The sequence below is a fragment of the Centroberyx affinis genome, unplaced genomic scaffold (assembly GCF_046629955.1).
Source record: "Centroberyx affinis isolate AG114_WGS23_722 - 3 ecotype Tasmania unplaced genomic scaffold, CSIRO-AGI_Caff_v1 ptg000405l_1, whole genome shotgun sequence".
Classification (NCBI taxonomy): Eukaryota; Metazoa; Chordata; class Actinopteri; order Beryciformes; family Berycidae; genus Centroberyx; species Centroberyx affinis.
This window is the reverse complement of record NW_027279072.1, coordinates 163604-190044: the sequence shown is the minus strand read 5'-3', so window position 1 is coordinate 190044 and position 26441 is coordinate 163604. Positions and strand designations below refer to the sequence as shown.

At 39.9% G+C, this 26441-nt stretch overlaps 2 protein-coding genes across 2 annotated transcripts; both read right to left on the bottom strand.

Moving 5' to 3' along the window:
* Nucleotides 1-2515: 2515 nt before the first annotated feature.
* Nucleotides 2516-3454, bottom strand: LOC139641850 (olfactory receptor 6N2-like). Its single transcript, XM_071516465.1, has one exon. It carries the CDS (start codon nt 3437-3439, stop codon nt 2516-2518), a length of 924 nt encoding a protein of 307 aa, XP_071372566.1. The 5' UTR covers nt 3440-3454.
* An 11808-nt stretch (nt 3455-15262) lies between these two features.
* LOC139641859 (olfactory receptor 13C4-like) lies at nt 15263-16201 on the bottom strand. The gene has a single exon (XM_071516475.1). It carries the CDS (start codon nt 16187-16189, stop codon nt 15263-15265), a length of 927 nt encoding a protein of 308 aa, XP_071372576.1. The 5' UTR covers nt 16190-16201.
* Between the last annotated feature and the right edge of the window lie 10240 nt (nt 16202-26441).

The window sequence follows — 26441 nt, the reverse complement described above, 5'->3', positions numbered from 1 at the left end:
CAGTTGACATATACTGTCATACTGATATGTTATGACACTTTCTGCTTCAAAATGACATAGTACTTTATGACAATTGACATTGTCGTTCTGCGTGTTCCTCATTAAGTCAAAATAATATAACGAACAGCCAATCATTTTGGCCACTAGGTGGAGTTCTAGTGGAGCTAAACTGAGATCGTTGTTGAGGAGAGTAGTTGAGGAGAAGTTACTGTAGCCTAAATGGCTGTTTCGATTAGATTGACTTGCCCTGTCATGTCATGTTGAGTTCAACGTTCTGTTCTGTGGGATATTGTAACGAAATAAACATATAAAACAAGTATGGTTAAGTTTGGCTTCTTTACTCAACGTAGCATATTCATAGAATTAAATCTGTTCCTGTCTCTACCACGTAATATTGACAGGCGCTCAGCAGTTGTGTTATTTTCCCACGCTTGCCAAAACAATTAGGCTGTGTGCTCACAGAAATTTGACAGTACCATTCTCAACACAAAGTGATGCTAACTTTGCCTTATCAGGAAATAAATCACCAGGGGTGTGAAAAGTACCCAGAAATTATACTTAAGTTAAAGCAGTGGTTCTCAAACTTTTTTGGTCAGGCCCCCCCTTTAAAACTAGAAAATCTTTGATTGGATCCCCCCATCATAATCCGTGGGGGTGCAATTGAGTAAAAGTCAAAAAGTTTCTACTTTTTACAAATCTTCTGATGGTGTCTAATCTAAGATCCACTCTGGTCTAATGGACGATCCTTGCACAATGACCAATCAGCATGGGTATGGGCCGGTTCATTTCCCATTGATAGGGATTTTAGTTTAATGCATCTTTGCCTGATAACAATGTTCCACTTGCCATCTGTTGTAAATTTCAAATTCTACATTAAGCCTAGAGTTTACATTTCCAATCATGAAATATAAAAATAAACATTAAAATGTTATTACAGTATCAGTCAGGACATTTTATTACATTATTGGTCAAGTTATTACATTATTGGGTTTTATTATATTGAAAGGTATTACATTATCGGTAAAATGTTATTACAATATCAGTCAGGACATTTTATTACATTATTGGTCAAGTTATTACATTATTGGGTTTTATTACATTTTCGATATAGTTAAGTACAAATTGTATTACATTTTCAGGCGTTATTACATTTTCAGGAAATTATTACATTATTGGGTGCTACAAGGTGTCTGATGCAATTTCAATATAGATTCCATGGGCAAATGTGAGTAGTAGTCCATGTGTGTGGACTTATTTGGGGGCAGTCTATTTTACTATTGTTATTTCTAATTTAGAAGAAAAAAAGAGGAAGGAAAAAACACTAGAATGAAAAGCCCTGTTTGTATTCAGTCATCAAATCTCCTTAGCAGTGTTTCTGCTTCTAGCCAGTAGGTGGAGCAGAGGAACAGTTTGATGTTTCTGAGAACAACAATTTGTACTGTATCAAAACTGTATCAACATTGTCAAGAGAGGTCAATTAAGGGACTGTCAAGTTTTGTTGGTACAGTTGTGTGCACTTAAGTGGATGTTGTCTGTTAGTTAGATGAGTAAAATTCTAAATGTCTGTGATATGGCTCACCTGGACTGATTTCTGAACATGGTGTATATTGCCATTTGAATGTAGAAATGCGTTTGGCCTATGTGTCTTGATACAAAACAATGCACTGATGTTGTTGTTATGCATTTACAAAATACAATATATGCACTCCTATGTTGTTGTACTTTACTGTATCTGTAGCTGTTAATGTGATTACTCATATTTCAAGCCATATTTCTCAGGCCCCTCATTTGGGATCCTTTTCATGAACTGGCCCCCATTCCAAACTAATTGAATAGCCCTACCCTAGGCATTCAATTGTTCCATTCAGGGGCAAAACACACAGGTCCCAAAGCCCCAGCTTGAGGAACTAAAATACCACTCTCTCTTAAGTTAGCAGGTGTTTGTTCAATGGCAGAACCCAACAGATCAGCAGAGAACTGCTAAGATCATAAATAATAAGAAACATTTGCTACTTTCAATTCATTATATTGTCTATTCAAAATCTGTAAAATAATATGTGGAGCATATTGTAGGCCTACCATACGGTAGTGCACCATGTCAATAAAATACAGACCTTACAATCTCAACTACATCACATTGACAGTGAGCACCAGAAAAAAACTTTTGTTCTTTGAATATCATTTTATTTACTCATCATTAAAAATGTACAAAAATGAATGTCAATTTTGTGCTCAAGGTTAGGATTGACATGTTTTCAGCCTTAATGCATTTTACTGTTGACTGTTAAATCACTTCTCACTTATCCCTGTAAGAAGATAGGGAAGCTTGATAGAATAAAAAGGTGTAACTTTGCAAGTAATCACAATTTTAAGTGTAGCAAATATATTAGTCATTATTTTGTGGGAGATGTTCATACTTTTTACTGTGTATTAATTGTAGAATCAAATGGCTATCTGAAATGCCTTTGAATAATAATGCATGATTATTACATAAGAAATTGCTGTACATACGTTATCAGTATTTCGCTTGACAGAACAACGTCTTGAGGTGTTTGGAAATTTCTTTCATTGCGAGTCCATATATGATTGGATTTAAGAGAGGATGATATACAACCAGTTGTAAAGTCATTATTAAATGTACAGTTTTTGACAAATCATATTCCAGTCTATTTTTAACAATATTATATGTACACAAGATGGAAAAGTTGATTAAAACCAGCAGGTGAGGTAGACATGTCTGAGCAGCTTTTTTCTTGACATCTTTAGAACTATTGTAGATAATTGTAAGTATCCTTGTGTATGTAAAAACTATGAAAAGCATAGGTAAAAGTGCAATATTTAGCAAAATGACCACACCAAATATATTTTGAGCTGTTGAGCTCACACACTGAAGTTTATAAATTGCATTGTCACAAAAGATTCCATTCAAAATATATTTACAGAGTTTTTCATTAGCATTCAATGAAATTGTCCCTGTAACCTCACCAGCAGGCAAAAGCCAAGCTAACACCAGAATAATTTTGACTGTTGTTATTGTCATGATAGTTGGGTATTGCAGAGGTTTACATATAGACACATACCTGTCATAAGCCATGGCTGACAACAGTAAGAACTCTGATCCACCAAAAGAGTAAAATATAACACTTTGAAAGAGACAGGCTGGATAAGATATGATCTGTTTTTCAGATAGAAAGTCAATCAAAAGCTTTGGGTAGATAGCTGTGCTGTAAAGAATAGAGTTCAGTAACAAAGCTGCAATGAAAATGTACATTGGCTCATGGAGACTTTTGTGAAAACAGATTAGGTATACAATAATGGAATTACTGCAGATTATCAGGATATATACTGTAAACAAGATCACAAAATAAAGTATTCTGTATTTGTACACTTCAACATGCCCTCCGAGAGTTATATATGTTACATTTAATTCATCTTCCATTGAGGCTGTGAATAACTAAATGTCAATAAATAAAAAAGTTAATCAGTTAATCGCCCTAATTCAGTTACTTACTAACATATAATACTACATCAATGTATAGCCTGTATTGGATAGCATTATTCATTCACAGTTACCTGACCTTGAAATGCACTTAGTGTGTCTTCTCCTCAGTCATCTCCAGAATTCAGAAAGTGAACTGTCCGAGTATGTGGAATGTATTAAATAGACTGTTTCACCCTCCATGGATCTCATTAAACACTCAGGACCAGGACCTTCCAATATGTCAGCAACTTCAACAAAATTGGGAGGCCTGAAACTTCGTTGGTTTTGGACAAGGGTGGGTCCACATGTAATTTTTTCTTGAGATGAAGGGTCCTATTTTCATGCCAGCGCAGATCATGCACAGTGACCTTTTCGTGGCTCGCCATGACATTGCTCGCACCAAAATGGAGTGTCAATATTAATCGTGTGGTACAGTGCAATTTTGGTATTGAAAATTGTGCTTGCGATCCTGCCTACTCAGACCACATTTTAGCGCAAGTGCTGGCGTTCTGTGCTATTTTCTTGGCTTTATTTGGTGTAGCGACTACTTTTAATGAAAAAGGCTGCTAAGAGGCTAAGTAGGCTCTTAACTGTGACGTGTTCAAACAAATCCATACTGAAGTCTGGATGCGTTTTATACTGTTTATTAAACAAAAAGACTGGAATAATCAAAGCAAGACGTGACGGTCAACAGAAAATATCGGAGCCCTACTCACCCTCTTTGTCCGAATCCCGCCGTACAAGTGAACAGGTAAATAATGTGAAACCACATGAATGTATGAGGCCTTCTCCTTTGGTTGATGCAATCCCTGTAGACATCTGAAGGCAGCGGGACAGGTATATTTGAGGGATGTGGTGCACATTTTCAAAGCGCTGCGCAGCATTGTACCAATGTGGGTACCTTGACTAAATCTTACGCAACCAGCACCAAGCTCTTCCAAAATAGGTACACAAACTTTACAGTGCATTTGTGCACGCCAAACTTGTTGGCTATGAGTCAGTTTTCCACACAGCTTCCAAGTTCATACGGTGCAATTCCCACTGTCATTAGGGGTACAGGAGCTTGGTGACATCCAGGGTATGTAATGGACAAAGCAAAAAGACAAAAAAGTAGAGCCACATGAAAGGAATGGGTTAGGGTTAGGGTTAGGTTTAAGTTTAGCCACATAAAAAGCTTGGTTGTTTAGGGTTATATAACAGTTACTAGACTGATAAAACAATTCCATATGTAAGAAATGATATTAAATATTATATTAAAGTTATAGAGAGTCAACAGTGCACTAGTGAAATAAAATGTTACCAATGCCCGTTTGTACCAATACCCCAGTCTGTGTAAGCAGGGACACAAGTTGACTCACAGGAAGGTAAAACAATAACAGACACTGACATTGACATGACTGAAGAGGGCCCAATAGAGTGGCCAGTTACTGAAAGGGGAAGCTGGCAGCCAAAAGGTTTCACACAGATGAGGCAGCTTTACCAACAGTTCTAGAGAAGCTTGTCAGAAGTCTTGGGAGATGGTATGATATAAATCTGAATGACAGGGAGCAGGTTCAGGAGATACGACAGCAGCTACTTGGAGGCATTGAGGACATAGAGAGATCAAGGTTACTAGGCGAGCTAAAGTTCTGGTCTTTGCAGTTGGGCCCGTTGCCTTTGTTAATGTGGCTCAAGACGTTAGAGAGGCTGGTGAGCTCATATGTCAGGAAATTACTAGTAGTGTAGCTTTGTATGAGATTGGAATTCTGGAACTACCTATATCTAGCCATTTTATCAAGTTTAACAGCTTAAAAGTGCCTTCCACCATTTAAGCACTGGTTGTGGTTGTGACATGTCATGTTTTGGTTGACTAATGCCCCTTTTCCACTGCATGGTATCGAAGGCTGGCTGTTAGTCACAGCAAGGAGACAGATTTTATTTCAGAAGAGGCTGAAGGCAGCAAGACAAAAGACTGATGAAAAAAACAGAGCGTTTGAGAAATCCTACATCAAAGCTCAGACGATGAGACGACTCTGGTTGCTCAAAGGCGAAGCAAGAGGGTAAGCTAACCTGGCAGCTAGCGTTATTTAATAGTAGTTAATTAAGTTAAAATTAAGTGAAGTTAAATTAAGTTAAAAAATTTAAATATGGCGGGTTTGTGCAGGATGTCCCTTGTCGTGCAATGATGACGATTCTCTCTGACCAATCAGTAGTCTGCAGTGTTTTCACGTCACCTTTTGGTATCGCCTCAGCTTGCTTGGAACCTCGAGGTGCTACCAAAAAAGGTACCAGATACCAGGTACCAGGTAATATGGTACCTGGTACCTGGTACTTGCCCAATGGAAAACCAAAAAAGGTGAGTAGAGTCGAGTCGAGTTGAGTTGGTAAGACAGGCTTTTAACTGTTATTACATATTCACAACAGCAGATGGCGCCAATTCTTGCCAAAAAATGCTTTTCGTTGTTAAAAACAAGATTTTTTTCATAATCAGGGTCGTCTTATATTCGGGCTTCACTTTTTTAAGCACAATAGCACCTCTCAATGCCACCCTCTCAATGCACTGTCATCATCATCATGTAGGGAGACTAGGTAAGCAACATATTTTGACTTTTGTAGTAGATCTAACCAGATGAGTCACAACAGTAGATGAAAAAGTGTGGGCACAACTGGTATAGAAGTTGTGTATACCAGCTGCCCAAAACTAAGCCCTGTGGACTTGTGGTGATGGCAGTAATAACAACCACTTAATCAGGAGGAAGATATGATAATAGTGCTTAGACCTGTTAATGTTCTTCAGGTCTTCATTTTCTCCCCACAGGATGTAGGAGTTGGCTAGAGATTGACTGACATATTGATAGGGCTGCACGATTAATCGTATTAAAAACGCGATCTGGATTCATACCTCTATGCGATCTCATTCCTAAATCACAACGATTCTGTCACATGCTCATTAGGGATATCTGTTGCATCAAACCAAGTGCTCTGCACAAATGACAACACTGTGTTACACCACGTGACGAAATGTGCACATGTGTTTCCCTCAACACCGGCCATACCGGTTATACCGCCTGTCGCCACTTGAGGGTCTAAGCGCTAGCAAAGTCAGCGTCACTACAATGAAAGTGAAACCTAAAATTGCTCTCCAAACTGTATTAAAGGCATTTGTAAATGGTAACACTTTTTAATCAGCAATTTATAACACTGCTCAACACTCAGAGAGTTAATGTGAGTGCAGTGCAGATTCTGGCATATTTCCCTTCTTTAGGCTCCCATTGGATTGTACTAGACACATTACTGTCACTAGGTAAGGACAAATAATTAATCCTATTCATCCTAATCTGTCATATTAGTGATCAGATATCAGTGATCAGTATGTTGTTAGTATGTCCATTTATCATTTAGTAGCCTAACTTGAACATGTAAGCTCTGAATATGTGCTTTTATTTTACAAAATGCAAAATAAAATGGTCCGCACACTCTATGATGGTCCCACTGCACGTGTTCAAACAGGTCACCCGGTTGCGTCTGACTTTACGTTGTCCAGATAGGGTTGCCCTCTCTCTCCCAGTTTTTTTGCCCTCTTCCTTGAACCTCTTGCCCAATCAATTAGACAAAACCAATTAATATCTCCCATCATCATCAAAGACACAACACATCAAATTTCGCTATACGTTGATGATATTTTACTTTATCTCTCAGACATTTCAAATTCACTCCCCCACCTACTAAAACTAATCAATGAATTTGGTATCCTCTCTGGCTATAAAATCAATTGGACTAAGACTGCTATTATGCCACTCAACTCCACTGCTATGCTAGTATCTTTACCACCCCCACTCTCCTTTGATTCCAAAGGCTTCATCTATCTTGGCATTCAAATTTGACCTAGTCTCTCCCGTATTGTAAAAGAAAATGATCTGTCCTCAATCCCAATCAGAAATGATTTATCAAAATGGTCTTCTCTTTACGCTAGTCTTTATGGAAGGAGTGTTGTGCCTATGCTGTAGGAAATATCTCCCATATGTTTTGGTTTTGTAACCCGGTTAGGCATCTATGGACATTTGTGGCTGAATTGTTGGGGGAATTTTTCTCTAAATCTCTACCTTTCTGTCCAGCCTTGTTTCTGTTTGGTTATAATCCTAATTTAGTTTTAACCTATCATGATAAAAGAATATTACTGGCAGCCTTGTAGCACCCAATAATGTAATAATTTCCTGAAAATGTAATAACGCCTGAAAATGTAATAAAATTTGCACTTAACTTGATCGAAAATGTAATAAAATCCAATAATGTAATAACTTGACCAATAATGTAATAAAATGTCCTGACTGATATTGTAATAACTTTTTTACCGATAATGTAATACCTTTCAGGTGGGTCTTTAGTTTTTTTTTCAAAACTGATGATGTTCATTTTCAGTCCAGAGTTCTACATTTTGTGTTTTAAGAATTTAAGAATGTTATATACATTGGATTTCAAATGAAAGAATGACTATTAGGTTAAAGTGCAGACTTTGAGCTCCATACAGCCATATGCACATGGGCAGAAACTCAGGGACATGCTTTTGGTAACACTTCATTTGAAGGGGGTATACATAAGCATTCATAACACCTACATACGCACTACATGACACCTGACATAAACATACATAACCAGTCATAAATGTTTGTTCCACATGGTCATAAAGGGTTATTATGTCACTTTCAATGTCAAATTGACATCATCCTCTATGTCAAGTGACATAGTGGTCAGTTGACATATACTGTCATACTGATATGTTATGACACTTTCTGCTTCAAAATGACATAGTACTTTATGACAACTGACATTGTCGTTCTGCGTGTTCCTCATTAAGTCAAAATAATATAACTAACAGCCAATCATTTTGGCCACTAGGTGTAGCTCTAGTGGAGCTAAACTGAAAATACCTCCAGCACTAGCTACACAAAATACCTCCAGCACTAGCTACACAAAATACCTCCAGCACTAGCTACACACTGCATTGAAGTTTTCTCCCTGTAGGATATGATCACTTGGCAAGGTACAGTATGAAATGTCACAGCATCAATTCCTGCAGATTTCTGTAGGATATCAGAAATAGTTTGATAGGATATGAGGATAAAGTGGTAGGCTTCAGGCTAGATTTTAGAAGTAATGTTAACTTTGCCTTATCAGGAAATAAATCACCAGGGGTGTAAAAAGTACCCAGAAATTATACCCCCCAGTTATGAAAAATCGCGACAGAAGATGGTCTATTAATAGAAGATATGAATGTTATACTGTTTTGAAAACATGGGGTCTTCAGCTTTCAGAATCTGTAAATCAACTGTATGTTGACCAAACTATGTCTTATTACTAAGTATTTTAACAATTAAGTCTTACAAATATAAACTTCGTAATTATAAGAGCAAGTTGTGATCAAAAGATCGGGGTTAATTTTCTCTTCAGTCTACAATAACATGCTTGGTATCGCTGGAAACTAGAAATTCCGAGCTTTCCAATGACAGTAAACGCACCTCGAAAATGGAACGACACAGTCCGCCATTTCCGGGGAAATGTAGCAGTCAAACTTCACATTTTACAGTCATACTGACAAAAATCTATGTTCTTGCCAAAATATTTCACTATGGCTTATGTTATTTTCGCCAAAAACGGCACATTTTAGTTACTTACGTTTCTGCCGTAACTTGGGACCAAACGGGAGTTAAAACGATCGTCAGGGGGGATTCCCCAGCCATTTTAGTCCAGCCAGACTGAATCCCTATGGAGGGTGCAGTGGCTCTTCGTCGCCCTCTGGTGGCTGCATCGAAGCACTGACACCAATGAGCCTTATACCATTCTCTTCCTCTGACTCAGACGAAACTGGGGATACCTCACACAGCACTGAGGACCCCTGCATTCTCCATTAATCTGCCTGAATAGCATGGATCTCTTCAGACATATATGAATATTGATTCCTAATCATTGTGTTTATTACTATTTCAATGTTTTTGGGAGATGTATGTTATTTGTAACATGGCTATATGGAAATGAGTAGTGTTTTGAAGTAAAACTCCCAGTAAACAGTCAACATTTAAACTGTAAATATGACCAAAACCTGGAGACCGCCTGAGTATATTTTTAGGAATTGTACATAAATATTGTATTTTGGTGTATTTCCATCAAATTTACAGTTACAGTTGTAGTCAAAGACTATGAGAAGACATTCAGTTGCATTATTATCCATGGGATCTTGGTTATAATGGTGATATTGCCTTAAAATTTAGAATTATATACTAGGCGAGGATGAAAATCTTACTTTTTCCTTTATTGCATCTCCATTTACTCTGGAATGGTAACAGATATAGGTTTACTTACACTGAATTAATATTACTTAGCTTCTTACCTATCAAAGGAGACCAGAAATATGCATATAGGCCTTATGGTTGAGGAGCTATTCCTGATTCATTTGGGGTATATTATTTTAGGCGTTTTTTCCTAGGGATAGGGCTAGGGCTTAACAGGTTAAAGTCGTACCAACATTCCAATTTACTCAGAAAATGAACTGAGAATGGACTGTAAAAAGAAACATTGTTTGTTCCTATGGTTTTACTAGGTTCTTACAATTTCCTTTATAACTGGTTATTTTCAGCACCTGTTATGTTCTGCAAAGCCGAAACTGGATTGTAAAAGGAAGCAACCACAGAACTTGAATGGATAGAATAATCACATAAGTCAAAACGTCTGACCTACTTAAAAAGACAGCGACAGCTTGTAAAAGACCACCACCTAGTGGAGGCATATGTGACACCTTAATTCAGCTATCTCCACTACTGATGCTTGCCTCTACTAGACGCTCTCTGCTTTGCTCCTTGCCGGCTTATCTATTTTCAGCCATATTTTCCTGTTTTTCACCGCTGACCAACTATTTTTAAGTATTTTTTTTCTGTTGCTGTTCTTTTTTATCTTTTATTTATTTATTTTTTATTGTTACTGTGGGAAAATGTCGATGGTTAAAGTCAGTGACTCATCCTCCTTCTCTGACTGTGCTGGCTGCCTTCGGTTATCACAGCAAATTACTGAACTGGAAGGAAGGATTCTTACACTTTACCAAATCAGCCAGGATGAGCAGCTCATTGACACGCTGTTTGAGTCTTCAGCCCGCATTCCTCATGTAAAAACATCTGGTAAAAGTACAGACTCCAACAATACGACCCATACTACGGACCTAGCTGACACTCTCCCCTGGGTTGACCCAACTGCAAATGGACCAGCCGTGGAGGCATCCCCTCCGCCACTCACTACAGACACCATCTCCGAGCCGCAAGGTGGACTGGCCCCGGAGGCATCCCCACTGCTACTCGCCACAGATATGGGCTATTGGCACAGCAAGGGTGCTGGACCAAAAGTCTCTACTCCTGGTGAGCTGTGGTCAGACGTTGTCCGCTGTAGGGGCAGCGGAGGAAACAACAACAAAAACAAGAGTACTCTCCCCAATACACTCCCCAGCCAGGACTGCAACTGGAGAACAGGTACAAAATACTCAGTGAGCCGGATCCAGTGACTGCTAATGCTAATGACGGCACTTCCATGATGCAGCCCAGTACTAGCCGCAGAGCTAATGCTAATGCTAATGCTAATGCCAGCACTGGTCCCAGTGCTAACAGTAGGCTAATGCTACCCCCAGGCACTCAACACCGCCGGCTACCTCCAGGCGGAAAATGCGGCCTGCTAATCAACATGCTAGGCTGAGGGCCAGAAGAAATGTTGTTAATTCCACAACTGATAAGCCGAGGGCCAGAAGAAATATTGCTAATTCCTCAGCTGATAAGTCAGACACTATTCTGATTGGGGACTCTATAACCAAGCATGTAAGAATGGCAAAGACTGAAAATCTAACTATGGATGACACATCTGTCAGAGAGCCAACAGGGCTGTTGCCAGTCATCCTCTCTACACATCCAAGTAACATGAGGATTATTATTCACACTGGATCTTTTGACATTCTGCGAGGAAAAACTGGCTCTGAGATCCTGAAAAAAGACTTTTGCCTGCTACTGGAGAAGCTGAGTGACTGTCAATCACAACATGTATTCATTTCAGGCCCCATTCCAACCTTGAGGAAAGGAATCAAATCCTTCAGCAGACTCCTTGCCCTGAATACATGGCTGACATCGGCGTGCCTCACCCATGGGATAAAGTTTATTGACAATTTCAATATCTTTTGGAACTGTAAAGACTGCTTTATGCCTGATGGGATTCATCCGAGCAGCACTGGTTCCAGATTACTCGGCACCAATCTACTTCATGGTCTTGGGATGCCACACCAAAACAAGAATGAACAGATAAACACGAAGGACAAGGACTGCACACACAGGCAGACAGCCTGTATCTCTCCCCCCTCACCTGACCCTCTGCTCCACATCACCCAAGGCATTCAGAGGAGGTCTCTGTCCCAATCAGGGATCCAACGCCCCCCCTCCCCCCGTCCACCACACTCACCAATCAAGGAGTTAGTTAAAGCTGCCACGCTGAAGCTCAGTCAAATTGACTCTCCAGCATCCACTCCCTCCCCTGTCTCTCCTCTTAGGTTCACAAGCCAGATGGAGGACTTGGTGAAGTCTGGGATCAAAATGATCCCACTCACCCCCAGCTTGGCCAGGTCACAGGTATTGCCATCACCTATACGCCGCCCACCAACGCCCCCCCGGCGCACCTGTCCCCCCCCCAATGCCCCCCCGGCGCACCGCTATCAGTGCCGGCAGCAACTAGGACACCCTGGGCCTCTGCTGTTCAAGAACTGTTATACATAAATGATCTGATAGCAAGCTGAGGTCCTGAGAGAGAACAACCTTCCCAAATACAATAGCCACAGTGTTAAGACATAGATTACATAGATTTTGTCACAGTAAAATCTTCCAATCCTACAAATTTGATTCACATTCCCTGTAAGCCAAGTATCTCAGGCCCTGCTCTAACAAACCTAAAATTAGCCCTATTTAATATTAGGTCCCTGTGTAACAAGTCACTTTTAATCAATGATTTTATAACCTCTTACAAGCTTGATTTTATGTTTTTAACAGAGATCTGGCTGGACACCAAGAATGGGAATGCTATCCTTATTGAATCCACCCCACCAAATTTCATATTTGAGTTTGAAGCACGACAGAACAAAAAAGGAGGGGGTGTTTGTGCCTTTTTTAGGGATAGGTTCCTTTGTAAGAAGTTATCATTTGGAGAATTCTCATCCTTTGAATATGTGTCGTTTAAATTGGAAATGAAATTCTCTCCATTTATTCTATATTTAGTTATATACAGGCCACCAAAATACTCCCCACATTTCCTTGATGATTTTACTGAGATGCTTTCAATTATCTGCACTGAATTTGACTGTGTAGTCATTACGGGTGATTTTAATGTACACATAGATAATGTCAGTGACAAAAATGACAAAGAACTTTCAGCCATACTTGACACGTTTGATCTGTCTCAACATGTGAAAGGGCCGACCCATACTAGAGGACACACTCTAGATCTGGTTATTACTAAGGGTGTTAACATTTCAAATGTCACTGTGCTTGATGTTGCTCTATCAGATCATTTCTGTGTATTCTTTGATCTGTCTATTACACCAAAAATCAACATTAGATCTGAAACTGTTAAAAAAAATGTACATTAATGAGAATACCAGAACACTTTTTATGGAAGCCATCAAATCTGAAACTGCCCCAGCTTCAAATCATGTTGATGATCTACTGAATACCTTCAATTCTAAAATTTAAAATGTAATTGATGCCATTGCTCCTGCTAAGGTTAAAATGATCGCTAATAATCAAAAGGCACCATGGAGAAACACTCATTCTGTAAGGGCACAGAAAAGGGAGTGCCGGAAAGCAGAGCGAAAATGGCGTAAATCAAACCTCCAGATTCACTTTGAAATCTATAAAGAAAAATTACATATTTACAGTCTGAACTTGAAAAGCGCTTGGCAATCATTTTTCGCTGAGATCATCAACAAGAACAGTAACAATTCACACATCTTATTTGCTGCCGTTGACGGGTTAACTAACCCTCCGGTTCCAATATCCCCAGAACTAATTTCTACCAGCAAATGTAGCGAGTTTGCATCCTTTTTTAATGACAAGATTCAAGGCATCAGACATGCTATTAACTCCTCAATGACAAACAAAAAAGCATCATCACTGCAGTCTCCCAGAAGTAACTTGGTAGGAATGACACAATTTAATCCCATTGATGACAAAACACTCAAAGAAGCTGTGTCCAATCTCAAATCAGTTTTACCCACTAGCTTCCATAAAACAGTTTTGAGCAGCCTGGCAAAAGAAGTAAGCATACTTGTAGTTAACAATTCTCTCCAATCTGGCATTTTTCCAAAGGCTTTGAAAACTGCAGTCATTAAGCCGCTCCTAAAGAAGAGCAGTCTTGATGCTACTGTAATGGATAACTATCGACCGATATCAAACTTACCGTTTTTAGGTAAAGTTATTGAAAAAGTTGTTCACCAACAACTTAGTAACTTTTTAATGCTGAACAATTGCTTCGATAACTTTCAATCAGGATTTCGGCCAAATCACAGCACTGAGACTGCACTCATAAAGGTACTAAGTGACATTCGCCTGAACAATGACTCAGGCAAAGTCTCTGTTTTAGTACTGTTGGATCTTAGTGCTGCCTTTGACACTGTGGACCATACAATTCTATTACAAAGATTAGAAAACTGGGTGGGACTCTCTGGAACTGTCCTTAAGTGGTTCAAGTCATATCTTCATGACAGAAAGTACTTTGTCTCCATTGGAAACTGTGCGTCCGAGCAGATGGCCATGACCTGCGGGGTTCCACATCTCTTGTCTGTACTTTTGCACTTTTTAATTGTAAATCTTTTACCTTTACTGTATTTTTATCACTCTGTAAAGCACTTTGAATTGCCCCAGTGTATGAAATGTGCTATACAAATAAAGCTACCTTGCCTTGCCTATCTGAATATCAATATTTTGATGTTACATTTGCTCTAAAAAGTTTTCTATTGGGCCATATTCTCGATGTGCTTTTGACTATGAACACATTTGACTATGAATGAGGCAACTTTTCAGAGAAAAATATCATATCCAAATGTTTAATTCTTAAGTACAAACAGCAGTCATATCTCTGGTCACATGAAACCATTCATCTACATGAAATAAAATGTATCATTAAACTTCCTATTGTACTGATCCTATGCTATAATATACTAATAGGTATGCTAACTACCATAAAAGCAAGCAATTTGTTTAATAAGTTAAGATGCTTTAAATGCATATTCCAGTCATGCAAAACCATAAAATCACAATCATCAAGATTTATCAGTCCATTATCACATGTTGTGCGTGGCAAGTATACTTAAACTATACTGTAGTATACAAACCATCTAAATGCTTGCTCCTAAAACCCTGGTATTTCAGCTACAAACTCCCAGGGCACATCAACCAATCAACTAGCGTGTACTGTATTTGTTGCTTTTAACTCAAAACTCAATCAATATTGCAATAGAATACAGTGTAATTACTGAAAGGTGTCACAATGTGGTGATAACATGAGAAACTACACAGGGAATCATATTTCAGAAAAGAGACATAAGCTCCCCTTTAATGTTAAGTTTATCAACACTTTTCTCACTTGTTTATATGCAGTCAGTACATATACTTGTGAATTCTTATGAATGCTCAAGCTGACACACTTCCACTCTATGCTGAACTTTTTACGAAAACGTATAGATGCATTCATTTTTTTTCTGTTTTTACAGATTTACAGATCTGTACAATAAAATCATTTTCTATGAAGCAGAAATCCTTTACAGGCATTTCTAATTTTTGACAGATTCAGGCCATACATGATGGGACTTAAAACTGGTTGACATATCAGAAGATACACTGATAAAATGATACGCAACGTATTTGGTATGTAAGCCACATTAGATCTGCTTTGAAACATATCAAAAAAACAGCCACAACACAAGTTCAGTAGAGAGACAATCTGTGGAGTGCATGTACTGATGGCTTTCTGCTTGGTCTGTTTGGAAGTTTGGAAGCAAACAATCAAGATTTTGAGGTAAGAAAATGAAATGGGGATCAATGGCAGACCAATGGTTACAATGCCAAACACTAAGTCTAACAAGCTGTTAAGTGCTGAGACTGAGCATGCAAGTTTGCTCACCAACTGGAGGTCACAAAACACTTTGTCAATAACGTTCCCACAAAGTGTAAAATGAAAAGTTAAAGATAATTTAAATGTAAACTTAACAAATGAATATATCCACACTAGCAGAATGATTGCACAGACTCTTCCAGTGGTCATAATGACATTGTAGTGTAAAGGGTAACATATAGAAACATATCTGTCATAAGCCATGGCTGCCAAATTACAGTATTCAATTGAAGCAGATGTGTAGAGACAAAATATCTGCAGTAAGCAGTTTGTAAGACTCACTTCATGGGTATCTGAAAACATCTGTGATAGTAGACAAGGATACAGTGATGTGCTGCCATATATTTCATTAACAAACAAACTACAGAGGAACAGGTACATGGGCTCATGCAACCTCCTGTCCATATATATGACCACAATAAGAGCTGCGTTGGTTACAAAAATCAAGAGGTACCATAAGAATATTATGGTGAAATATAGATACTTCAAACGTCCAATGTTGCCATAAGCAGTCAGCACAAATGATACAATCTGTGTTGAGTTCTCCATTGTTCTAACGTTAGAAATGACTGTCACTGATGAAGTGAGGGTGGTGCAAAAATCAACTCCATATAATTGTAATCTCTGCCTATGGGTGAAAATGCCAGAATGCCAGATATCCTAACATTGTGTTATTCCTCTGAACCTGTTACTACAGGCATCCCTGGTGTAGTCAGCCTATTACACACATATCAATAGAATTTCCATCAGGATTCATGCTCTCATAAACCATTACCACATAATAAACATTCACACTGTGTTAAACTCTTCCTCTTTGAACTTTTCATTACCCACGATGAAAGTATGTGGTCACTCTTCCATATAGCTTGCCAGGCTTCCTTCCTTCTGTGTGATGTACATTAGCCTCAGACCAAGAATACGGACAGTCCCTCTTACAGACTACGATAGCCTTCCCTTCTACTGAGCCAGAGCGAAGGAGCAACTGGACTTTTATTCTGATCTGGCAGTAAACACTAACACACGACACAAGAGGTTCTGTAGTGTTGCATCACTACAGTCCATTAGTAAAGGAAGTACTGCTTTATGTCTAGATTACGTGCCTCCACCACAAAAGGATCATGTGACAATAGCACAAATTGGATATGCCATTTTCAAGCGTTCGTTGTGTGAAAAGATTACAGTATTCAATTGAAGCAGATGTGTAGAGACAAAATATCTGCAGTAAGCAGTTTGTAAGACTCACTTCATGAAAAGATTACTTTACAGATTAGGTTAGGTAAGTAAAATCATTGAAAAAGCCGTTTTTCAACAGCTGAACAACTTCTTGGCACTAAACAACTGTTTTGATGTCTTCCAGTCAGGATTTCGACCACACCACAGCACTGAGACTGCCCTTGTTAAGGTCTTCAATGACATCCACTTAAACACAGACAGTGGCAGAATTTCAGTCTTAGTATTACTGGATCTCAGTGCTGCATTCGACACGGTCGACCACAACATATTACTGGACCGACTGGAAAACTGGGTGGGACTTTCCGGCACAGTACTAAATTGGTTTGAATCCTATTTAAAGGACAGGGACTACTTTGTGTCTATAAGTAATTACACATCTGAGCGGACAAAAATGACATGCGGAGTTCCCCAAGGCTCCATTCTGGGGCCTCTTCTATTCAACATCTACATGCTTCCACTGGCTCAGATTATGGAAAACAACAAAATATGTTACCATAATTATGCAGACGACACACAAATTTACATAACCATATCACCAGGGGACTATAATCCCATACAAACGCTGAGTAAGTGCATTGAACAAATCAATGACTGGATGTGTCAGAATTTTCTTCAATTAAACAAAGATAAAACTGAAGTAATTGTTTTTGGAGCCAAGGAAGAACGATTAAAAGTCAGTGCACAGCTTCAATCGGTAATGTTAAAAACCACAAACCAAGCCAGAAATCTTGGAGTAGTCATGGACTCAGACTTGAATTTCAACAGCCACATTAAGACAATTACTAAGTCAGCCTACTATCACCTTAAGAATATATCAAGGATTAAAGGACTTATGTCTCAGCAGGATTTGGAAAAACTTGTCCATGCATTTATCTTCAGTAGACTGGACTACTGTAACGGAGTCTTTACAGGTCTCCCTTAAAAATCGATCAGACAGCTGCAGCTGATTCAGAACGCTGCTGCTCGAATCCTCACTAAGACCAAGAAAGTGGATCACATCACTCCAGTTCTGAGGTCTTTACACTGGCTTCCTGTCTGTCAAAGAATTGATTTCAAAATACTACTGTTGGTTTATAAAGCACTGAATGGTTTAGGGCCAAAATACATTTCTGATCTTCTGCTATGTTATGAACCATCCAGACCTCTCAGGTCGTCTGGGACAGGTCTGCTTTCTGTCCCCAGAGTCAAAACTAAACATGGAGAAGCAGCGGTCAGTTTTTATGCTCCACATATCTGGAACAAACTCCCAGAAAACTGCAGGTCTGCTGCAACTCTCAGTTCTTTTAAATCAAGGCTGAAGACTTTTCTGTTTGCCGCTGCCTTTTATGACATCAAATAACTAGTCAACTCTCACACTGCACTGTAACCTTTATTCTTGTATTTTACACCTGTCCTATTCTATTTTAGCCTATTTTTGTTTTTTTTTTGTTTTTTTTTTATTCTCTTAGCTCTTTAATGAACTTTATTTTTCTTGGTCTTTTATTTGAATTTTATCGTTTTCATTTTGTCTCGATGCTTTTAATGTTTTATGTAAAGCACTTTGAATTGCCTTGTTGCTGAAATGTGCTATATAAATAAACTTGCTTTGCCTTGCCTTGCCTAGTAAAAATACTTTGGTTGAGGTTAGGTTTAAGGTTGGGCAACTAAAACAATTTGGTTGAGATTAGGGTTAAAGTTGGGCAACTAAAACAATTTGGTTAAGGTTTTGGTCATAGTTAAATGAGAAAAATGTTCCCTGAAAATGAAAACTTCACTTACACTATAATATAGTTACCGCCGCCAAGGAGGTAATGTTTTCGCCTTCATCTGTGTGTCCGTCCGTCTGTCCATCCATTAGCAGGATATCTCAAAAAGTTGGGCACGGATTCGCATAAAACTTGATAGCAAGGTTGGCTATAGGCCAAGTCAGAAATTATGAACTTTTCATGTCGATTGGCCAAAAGGGGGCGTGGCAAATCACCAAAAGGTGGTTGTCAGATCTGTTGGAAGTCTGTGCTCTACCGATCACATTTTCTATTTGGAGATGAATCTGGGTCACCAGAGATGGAGGCAAATTTATCCACTTATCCACTACGATCCCATGATCACTTGAAATCATTTTGTTGTTGTTTTGTTCAATGTTCACTACTGAAAATATTTTTTAAATTTCAAAATCAATGAGATTATGAGAAAAAAATTCTGAACTACCCCTTCCTAATGTAGGCCTCCCATCCCCGCCTGAATATTGTTGTCATCCCCTTCGTCACCCTCCTGTGCAATCTCTATATTCATAGATAATGCACGCACACTTCTTTTGATTTTGATACACTTTGCGTGGAATTCTCTTTCTCTTTCCTCCCTCTGCTGTGGCACAGGGTCAGCCAGCTAGTGTGGCACCCCTACAGCTGGTAAAGGTTCAGTTTCTTGCTCAAGGGCCAGTTGGCTGGTGCAGGGGATTGAACCATAGCCCGTCTGGTTGATGGATGACCTCACTAACCACTAGCCATTAACTATTATTATTATTATTACACCATTGAACCATCTCATTAAGCGATCGTTTTTAATGTAGTGTTTAATGTACTCTGCAATGGGGATTGTGCTGCCCGGTAATATTTGTACCCATTCTACAGGACATAGGGCCACTTCTTGTTCATATTTGGTGCTCAGGACGGAGCACCACAATAAGAGCTGGACTCAGAGTGTTTGTCAGTGCTGGTGGAGTATGTGGGCTGGTCTGTGTCTTTCAGGATGTGTAGTGGTGATAGGTATTAATGGTGTCTGATATCAATATAATTTAGAGTTAGCTTCAATGAGAATTAAGAACGGGGCACCAGATAACAGACAGCATCAACAGGTCTCATCTGAAGGAGTGAATTCTCGGCATGTTTGAATTTAAACCCACACAATGAGCACAGGAGGTGACTTTATGCAAAATAATATATTTATTACTAAACTAAAGCACACTCAATAATCAGGTAAATACAAGTGAATATAGTACAGTATATACTTATATTATATATAAGTAGTATATAATTGTGATGAATCAATGGCAATAGGAATAGATGATCATGTGAATATGCAATACTGATAATTAAACCAACATTTCAGCAGACACAATCATGGAAGATGAGCAGTGGAAGACATGAGTCAGAAACCAAATAACCAATAAAGCGGCGACAGTATAACTACCTGGAAAACTGACTTAAATGAATCCCTGAATAACTGAATGGTTACTATAACTATAGGGAGCCGTAATAAAGTGTGTGATATGTGTGTGAAGTGTGAATGTAATGGAATAGCTATGTGTGATGTATGATATGATGCCCAGCGGACAATGATCAGTACATACGACACCAGCAAAGGTCCGGAGGGAGATGAAGCACTCTGAGGCCGGGAGGCTGTGAGGAGTCTCGGCTCGATGAGGTGCTGGAGGATGAAGATCCCACGTCTGTTCAGTTGATCTCAGCAGGCAACAGAGTGAAGCACGCAGGCTGGAGCACGCAGGCTGCTGGACAGGGCTGTGGGTCTCTCAAGGCCAACGCCGACCCACTCTGGAGGTTCTGATGATTCTTCAGAGTTAAACTCAGCAGGATAGCTGATAGTGAGGTTGTAGCAGGCAGGACACACAGACACACGTGCTGGTGTGTGTGTGTGTATTTGTCAGGCAGATAGGCAAGGCAGCAAGGCTCTCTTCACTGTTTCGGATGACACAAGCTTTCTACTTGGCTTGTGACGATGATGCAGTTGAGTCTGTCTTTGGAGACAAACTTTGGAACAAAGTTGTTGTCAGACTCCGTTAGCACACGTGTCGCGACCACGTAAAGTGCATGAAATCCGCATTGGAAATGTATTTGTTTGGTTTTGTTGTGATCAGTTGAGGGGTGTGTGCATGGGCTGGCATGTCTAGTGTTACGGCTCATTACATATGCATGAAACCCTACTTATGGTTCCCAGATCTATCCAATATAATTGACCGTCGTAACATTAACATTATTAAACTCAGCACAAATTCCTGAACACTTCAATATCAAACATGGCTATCTAAGCCCCATGTAAAGATAAAGAAATTGAATAATGCAAGTAACTATTATATAAAACATCCCAGTTACACATAAAATTAGACATATACATTAGAGTCCACCACAATGTGATATCCAAGGTTTCATGAGTCTGTATCAAAGATTTCTTCTAATTTTGGCAACATTCCAATGGGTGTCATCTCAGACTCTCTGTCTCTTTGGGGATTACCAAAGACAGGGCTTAGTGTTGGAGTTTTATGGTTATTTACCAGGTCTGGTCCTTGATACCAGCTCTGAAGAATGAAAATGGAGTGATTTACCAAGAGGTCAGTGGCCTCCTTTACGATCCAACCACTTTCCTGATCCGTTATCAGGGAAGAGGCTCACACAGGATGCAAGGCCCTTCCAGATGTGTCATGACAATGACGGTGTGGGTGCAGTTACTACAGGATGTACACACAGGATTAAGCCCTTTGAACGGTTAGCTGGCAGTGAGTTTGAACATGCGAGCATTTGTATATTTACTGTTGCTCTATGCCACTCTAACAATGCCAACCCCCAAACACCTAAAAAGTGCTGGTGCACTTGCTTAAAGTAATAAAGTAATAACAGTGAAGCAGGTGTGCTCTGTAACAAATCTGTCCAAATCTCTCTGTGGGGTTACAAAGGTGGGAACAGTTTCCTCTGCTGCCCTCTCTGGTGTGTCACAGTGTGCCGCACAGTTGCATATGTTGTACCTCTTGAAGCAGAGCTGCTAGGGCCAGCTCCAGCTTGTGGTGGCCCTAAACAAGATAGTGTTTGTGGCTCCAAAACACTCCAAACATAACCACCAAATTACTCCTACCATTAACAATAATGGTATTCCATTATGCGGCACCTTCTTAGCGGTAGTGGCCTTTAATTATGGCATGGAATACTTATGCTAAGAAGGCTAACCTCTGTGGAGGTTAGCAGTTGATAATTATAAGGTCGGTACTGATAATAATAAAAGAAACGGAATGATACCTCCTGGGAGACGTAACTGTAACTACTGTCTAACTCCGACTAATGTGCACTAACCACCAGGTAACTTCTGCAAGTTCTATTGATGGTACTCGCATTTTTCTTGCAATATCCGGCAGCTACCCTGTTCTTTCAGCACCGTATGTTAAAGTCGTACCAACATTCCAATTTACTCAGAAAATGAACTGAGAATGGACTGTAAAAAGAAACATTGTTTGTTCCTATGGTTTTACTAGGTTCTTACAATTTCCTTTATAACTGGTTATTTTCAGCACCTGTTATGTTCTGCAAAGCCGAAACTGGATTGTAAAAGGAAGCAACCACAGAACTTGAATGGATAGAATAATCACATAAGTCAAAACGTCTGACCTACTTAAAAAGACAGCGACAGCTTGTAAAAGACCACCACCTAGTGGAGGCATATGTGACACCTTAATTCAGCTATCTCCACTACTGATGCTTGCCTCTACTAGACGCTCTCTGCTTTGCTCCTTGCCGGCTTATCTATTTTCAGCCATATTTTCCTGTTTTTCACCGCTGACCAACTATTTTTAAGTATTTTTTTTCTGTTGCTGTTCTTTTTTATCTTTTATTTATTTATTTTTTATTGTTACTGTGGGAAAATGTCGATGGTTAAAGTCAGTGACTCATCCTCCTTCTCTGACTGTGCTGGCTGCCTTCGGTTATCACAGCAAATTACTGAACTGGAAGGAAGGATTCTTAAACTTTACCAAATCAGCCAGGATGAGCAGCTCATTGACACGCTGTTTGAGTCTTCAGCCCGCATTCCTCATGTAAAAACATCTGGTAAAAGTACAGACTCCAACAATACGACCCATACTACGGACCTAGCTGACACTCTCCCCTGGGTTGACCCAACTGCAAATGGACCAGCCGTGGAGGCATCCCCTCCGCCACTCACTACAGACACCATCTCCGAGCCGCAAGGTGGACTGGCCCCGGAGGCATCCCCACTGCTACTCGCCACAGATATGGGCTATTGGCACAGCAAGGGTGCTGGACCAAAAGTCTCTACTCCTGGTGAGCTGTGGTCAGACGTTGTCCGCTGTAGGGGCAGCGGAGGAAACAACAACAAAAACAAGAGTACTCTCCCCAATACACTCCCCAGCCAGGACTGCAACTGGAGAACAGGTACAAAATACTCAGTGAGCCGGATCCAGTGACTGCTAATGCTAATGACGGCACTTCCATGATGCAGCCCAGTACTAGCCGCAGAGCTAATGCTAATGCTAATGCTAATGCTAATGCCAGCACTGGTCCCAGTGCTAACAGTAGGCTAATGCTACCCCCAGGCACTCAACACCACCGGCTACCTCCAGGCGGAAAATGCGGCCTGCTAATCAACATGCTAGGCTGAGGGCCAGAAGAAATGTTGCTAATTCCACAGCTGATAAGCCGAGGGCCAGAAGAAATATTGCTAATTCCTCAGCTGATAAATCAGACACTATTCTGATTGGGGACTCTATAACCAAGCATGTAAGAATGGCAAAGACTGAAAATCTAACTATGGATGACACATCTGTCAGAGAGCTAACAGGGCTGTTGCCAGTCATCCTCTCTACACATCCAAGTAACATGAGGATTATTATTCACACTGGATCTTTTGACATTCTGCGAGGAAAAACTGGCTCTGAGATCCTGAAAAAAGACTTTTGCCTGCTACTGGAGAAGCTGAGTGACTGTCAATCACAACATGTATTCATTTCAGGCCCCATTCCAACCTTGAGGAAAGGAATCAAATCCTTCAGCAGACTCCTTGCCCTGAATACATGGCTGACATCGGCGTGCCTCACCCATGGGATAAAGTTTATTGACAATTTCAATATCTTTTGGAACTGTAAAGACCGCTTTATGCCTGATGGGATTCATCCGAGCAGCACTGGTTCCAGATTACTCGGCACCAATCTACTTCATGGTCTTGGGATGCCACACCAAAACAAGAATGCACAGATAAACACGAAGGACAAGGACTGCACACACAGGCAGACAGCCTGTATCTCTCCCCCCTCACCTGACCCTCTGCTCCACATCACCCAAGGCATTCAGAGGAGGTCTCTGTCCCAATCAGGGATCCAACGCCCCCCCTCCCCCCGTCCACCACACTCACCAATCAAGGAGTTAGTTAAAGCTGCCACGCTGAAGCTCAGTCAAATTGACTCTCCAGCATCCACTCCCTCCCCTGTCTCTCCTCTTAGGTTCACAAGCCAGATGGAGGACTTGGTGAAGTCTGGGATCAAAATGATCCCACTCACCCCCAGCTTGGCCAGGTCACAGGTATTGCCATCACCTATACGCCGCCCACCAACGCCCCCCCGGCGCACCTGTCCCCCCCCAACGCCCCCCCGGCGCACCGCTATCAGTGCCGGCAGCAACTAGGACACCCTGGGCCTCTGCTGTTCAAGAACTGTTATACATAAATGATCTGATAGCAAGCCGAGGTCCTGAGAGAGAACAACCTTCCCAAATACAATAGCCACAGTGTTAAGACATAGATTACATAAGCGGGTCACAGTAAAATCTTCCAATCCTACAAATTTGATTCACATTCCCTGTAAGCCAAGTATCTCAGGCCCTGCTCTAACAAACCTAAAATTAGCCCTATTTAATATTAGGTCCCTGTGTAACAAGTCACTTTTAATCAATGATTTTATAACCTCTTACAAGCTTGATTTTATGTTTTTAACAGAGATCTGGCTGGACACCAAGAATGGGAATGCTATCCTTATTGAATCCACCCCACCAAATTTCATATTTGAGTTTGAAGCACGACAGAACAAAAAAGGAGGGGGTGTTTGTGCCTTTTTTAGGGATAGGTTCCTTTGTAAGAAGTTATCATTTGGAGAATTCTCATCCTTTGAATATGTGTCGTTTAAATTGGAAATGAAATTCTCTCCATTTATTCTATATTTAGTTATATACAGGCCACCAAAATACTCCCCACATTTCCTTGATGATTTTACTGAGATGCTTTCAATTATCTGCACTGAATTTGACTGTGTAGTCATTACGGGTGATTTTAATGTACACATAGATAATGTCAAAAATGACAAAAATGACAAAGAACTTTCAGCCATACTTGACACGTTTGATCTGTCTCAACATGTGAAAGGGCCGACCCATACTAGAGGACGCACTCTAGATCTGGTTATTACTAAGGGTGTTAACATTTCAAATGTCACTGTGCTTGATGTTGCTCTATCAGATCATTTCTGTGTATTCTTTGATCTGTCTATTACACCAAAAATCAACATTAGATCTGAAACTGTTAAAAAAATGTACATTAATGAGAATACCAGAACACTTTTTATGGAAGCCATCAAATCTGAAACTGCCCCAGCTTCAAATCATGTTGATGATCTACTGAATACCTTCAATTCTAAAATTTAAAATGTAATTGATGCCATTGCTCCTGCTAAGGTTAAAATGATCGCTAATAATCAAACGGCACCATGGAGAAACACTCATTCTGTAAGGGCACAGAAAAGGGAGTGCCGGAAAGCAGAGCGAAAATGGCGTAAATCAAACCTCCAGATTCACTTTGAAATCTATAAAGAAAAATGACATATTTACAGTCTGAACTTGAAAAGCGCTTGGCAATCATTTTTCGCTGAGATCATCAACAAGAACAGTAACAATTCACGCATCTTATTTGCTGCCGTTGACGGGTTAACTAACCCTCCGGTTCCAATATCCCCAGAACTAATTTCTACCAGCAAATGTAGCGAGTTTGCATCCTTTTTTAATGACAAGATTCAAGGCATCAGACATGCTATTAACTCCTCAATGACAAACAAAAAAGCATCATCACTGCAGTCTCCCAGAAGTAACTTGGTAGGAATGACACAATTTAATCCCATTGATGACAAAACACTCAAAGAAGCTGTGTCCAATCTCAAATCAGTTTTACCCACTAGCTTCCATAAAACAGTTTTGAGCAGCCTGGCAAAAGAAGTAAGCATACTTGTAGTTAACAATTCTCTCCAATCTGGCATTTTTCCAAAGGCTTTGAAAACTGCAGTCATTAAGCCGCTCCTAAAGAAGAGCAGTCTTGATGCTACTGTAATGGATAACTATCGACCGATATCAAACTTACCGTTTTTAGGTAAAGTTATTGAAAAAGTTGTTCACCAACAACTTAGTAACTTTTTAATGCTGAACAATTGCTTCGATAACTTTCAATCAGGATTTCGGCCAAATCACAGCACTGAGACTGCACTCATAAAGGTACTAAGTGACATTCGCCTGAACAATGACTCAGGCAAAGTCTCTGTTTTAGTACTGTTGGATCTTAGTGCTGCCTTTGACACTGTGGACCATACAGTTCTATTACAAAGATTAGAAAACTGGGTGGGACTCTCTGGAACTGTCCTTAAGTGGTTCAAGTCATATCTTCATGACAGAAAGTACTTTGTCTCCATTGGAAACTGTGCGTCCGAGCAGATGGCCATGACCTGCGGGGTTCCACATCTCTTGTCTGTACTTTTGCACTTTTTAATTGTAAATCTTTTACCTTTACTGTATTTTTATCACTCTGTAAAGCACTTTGA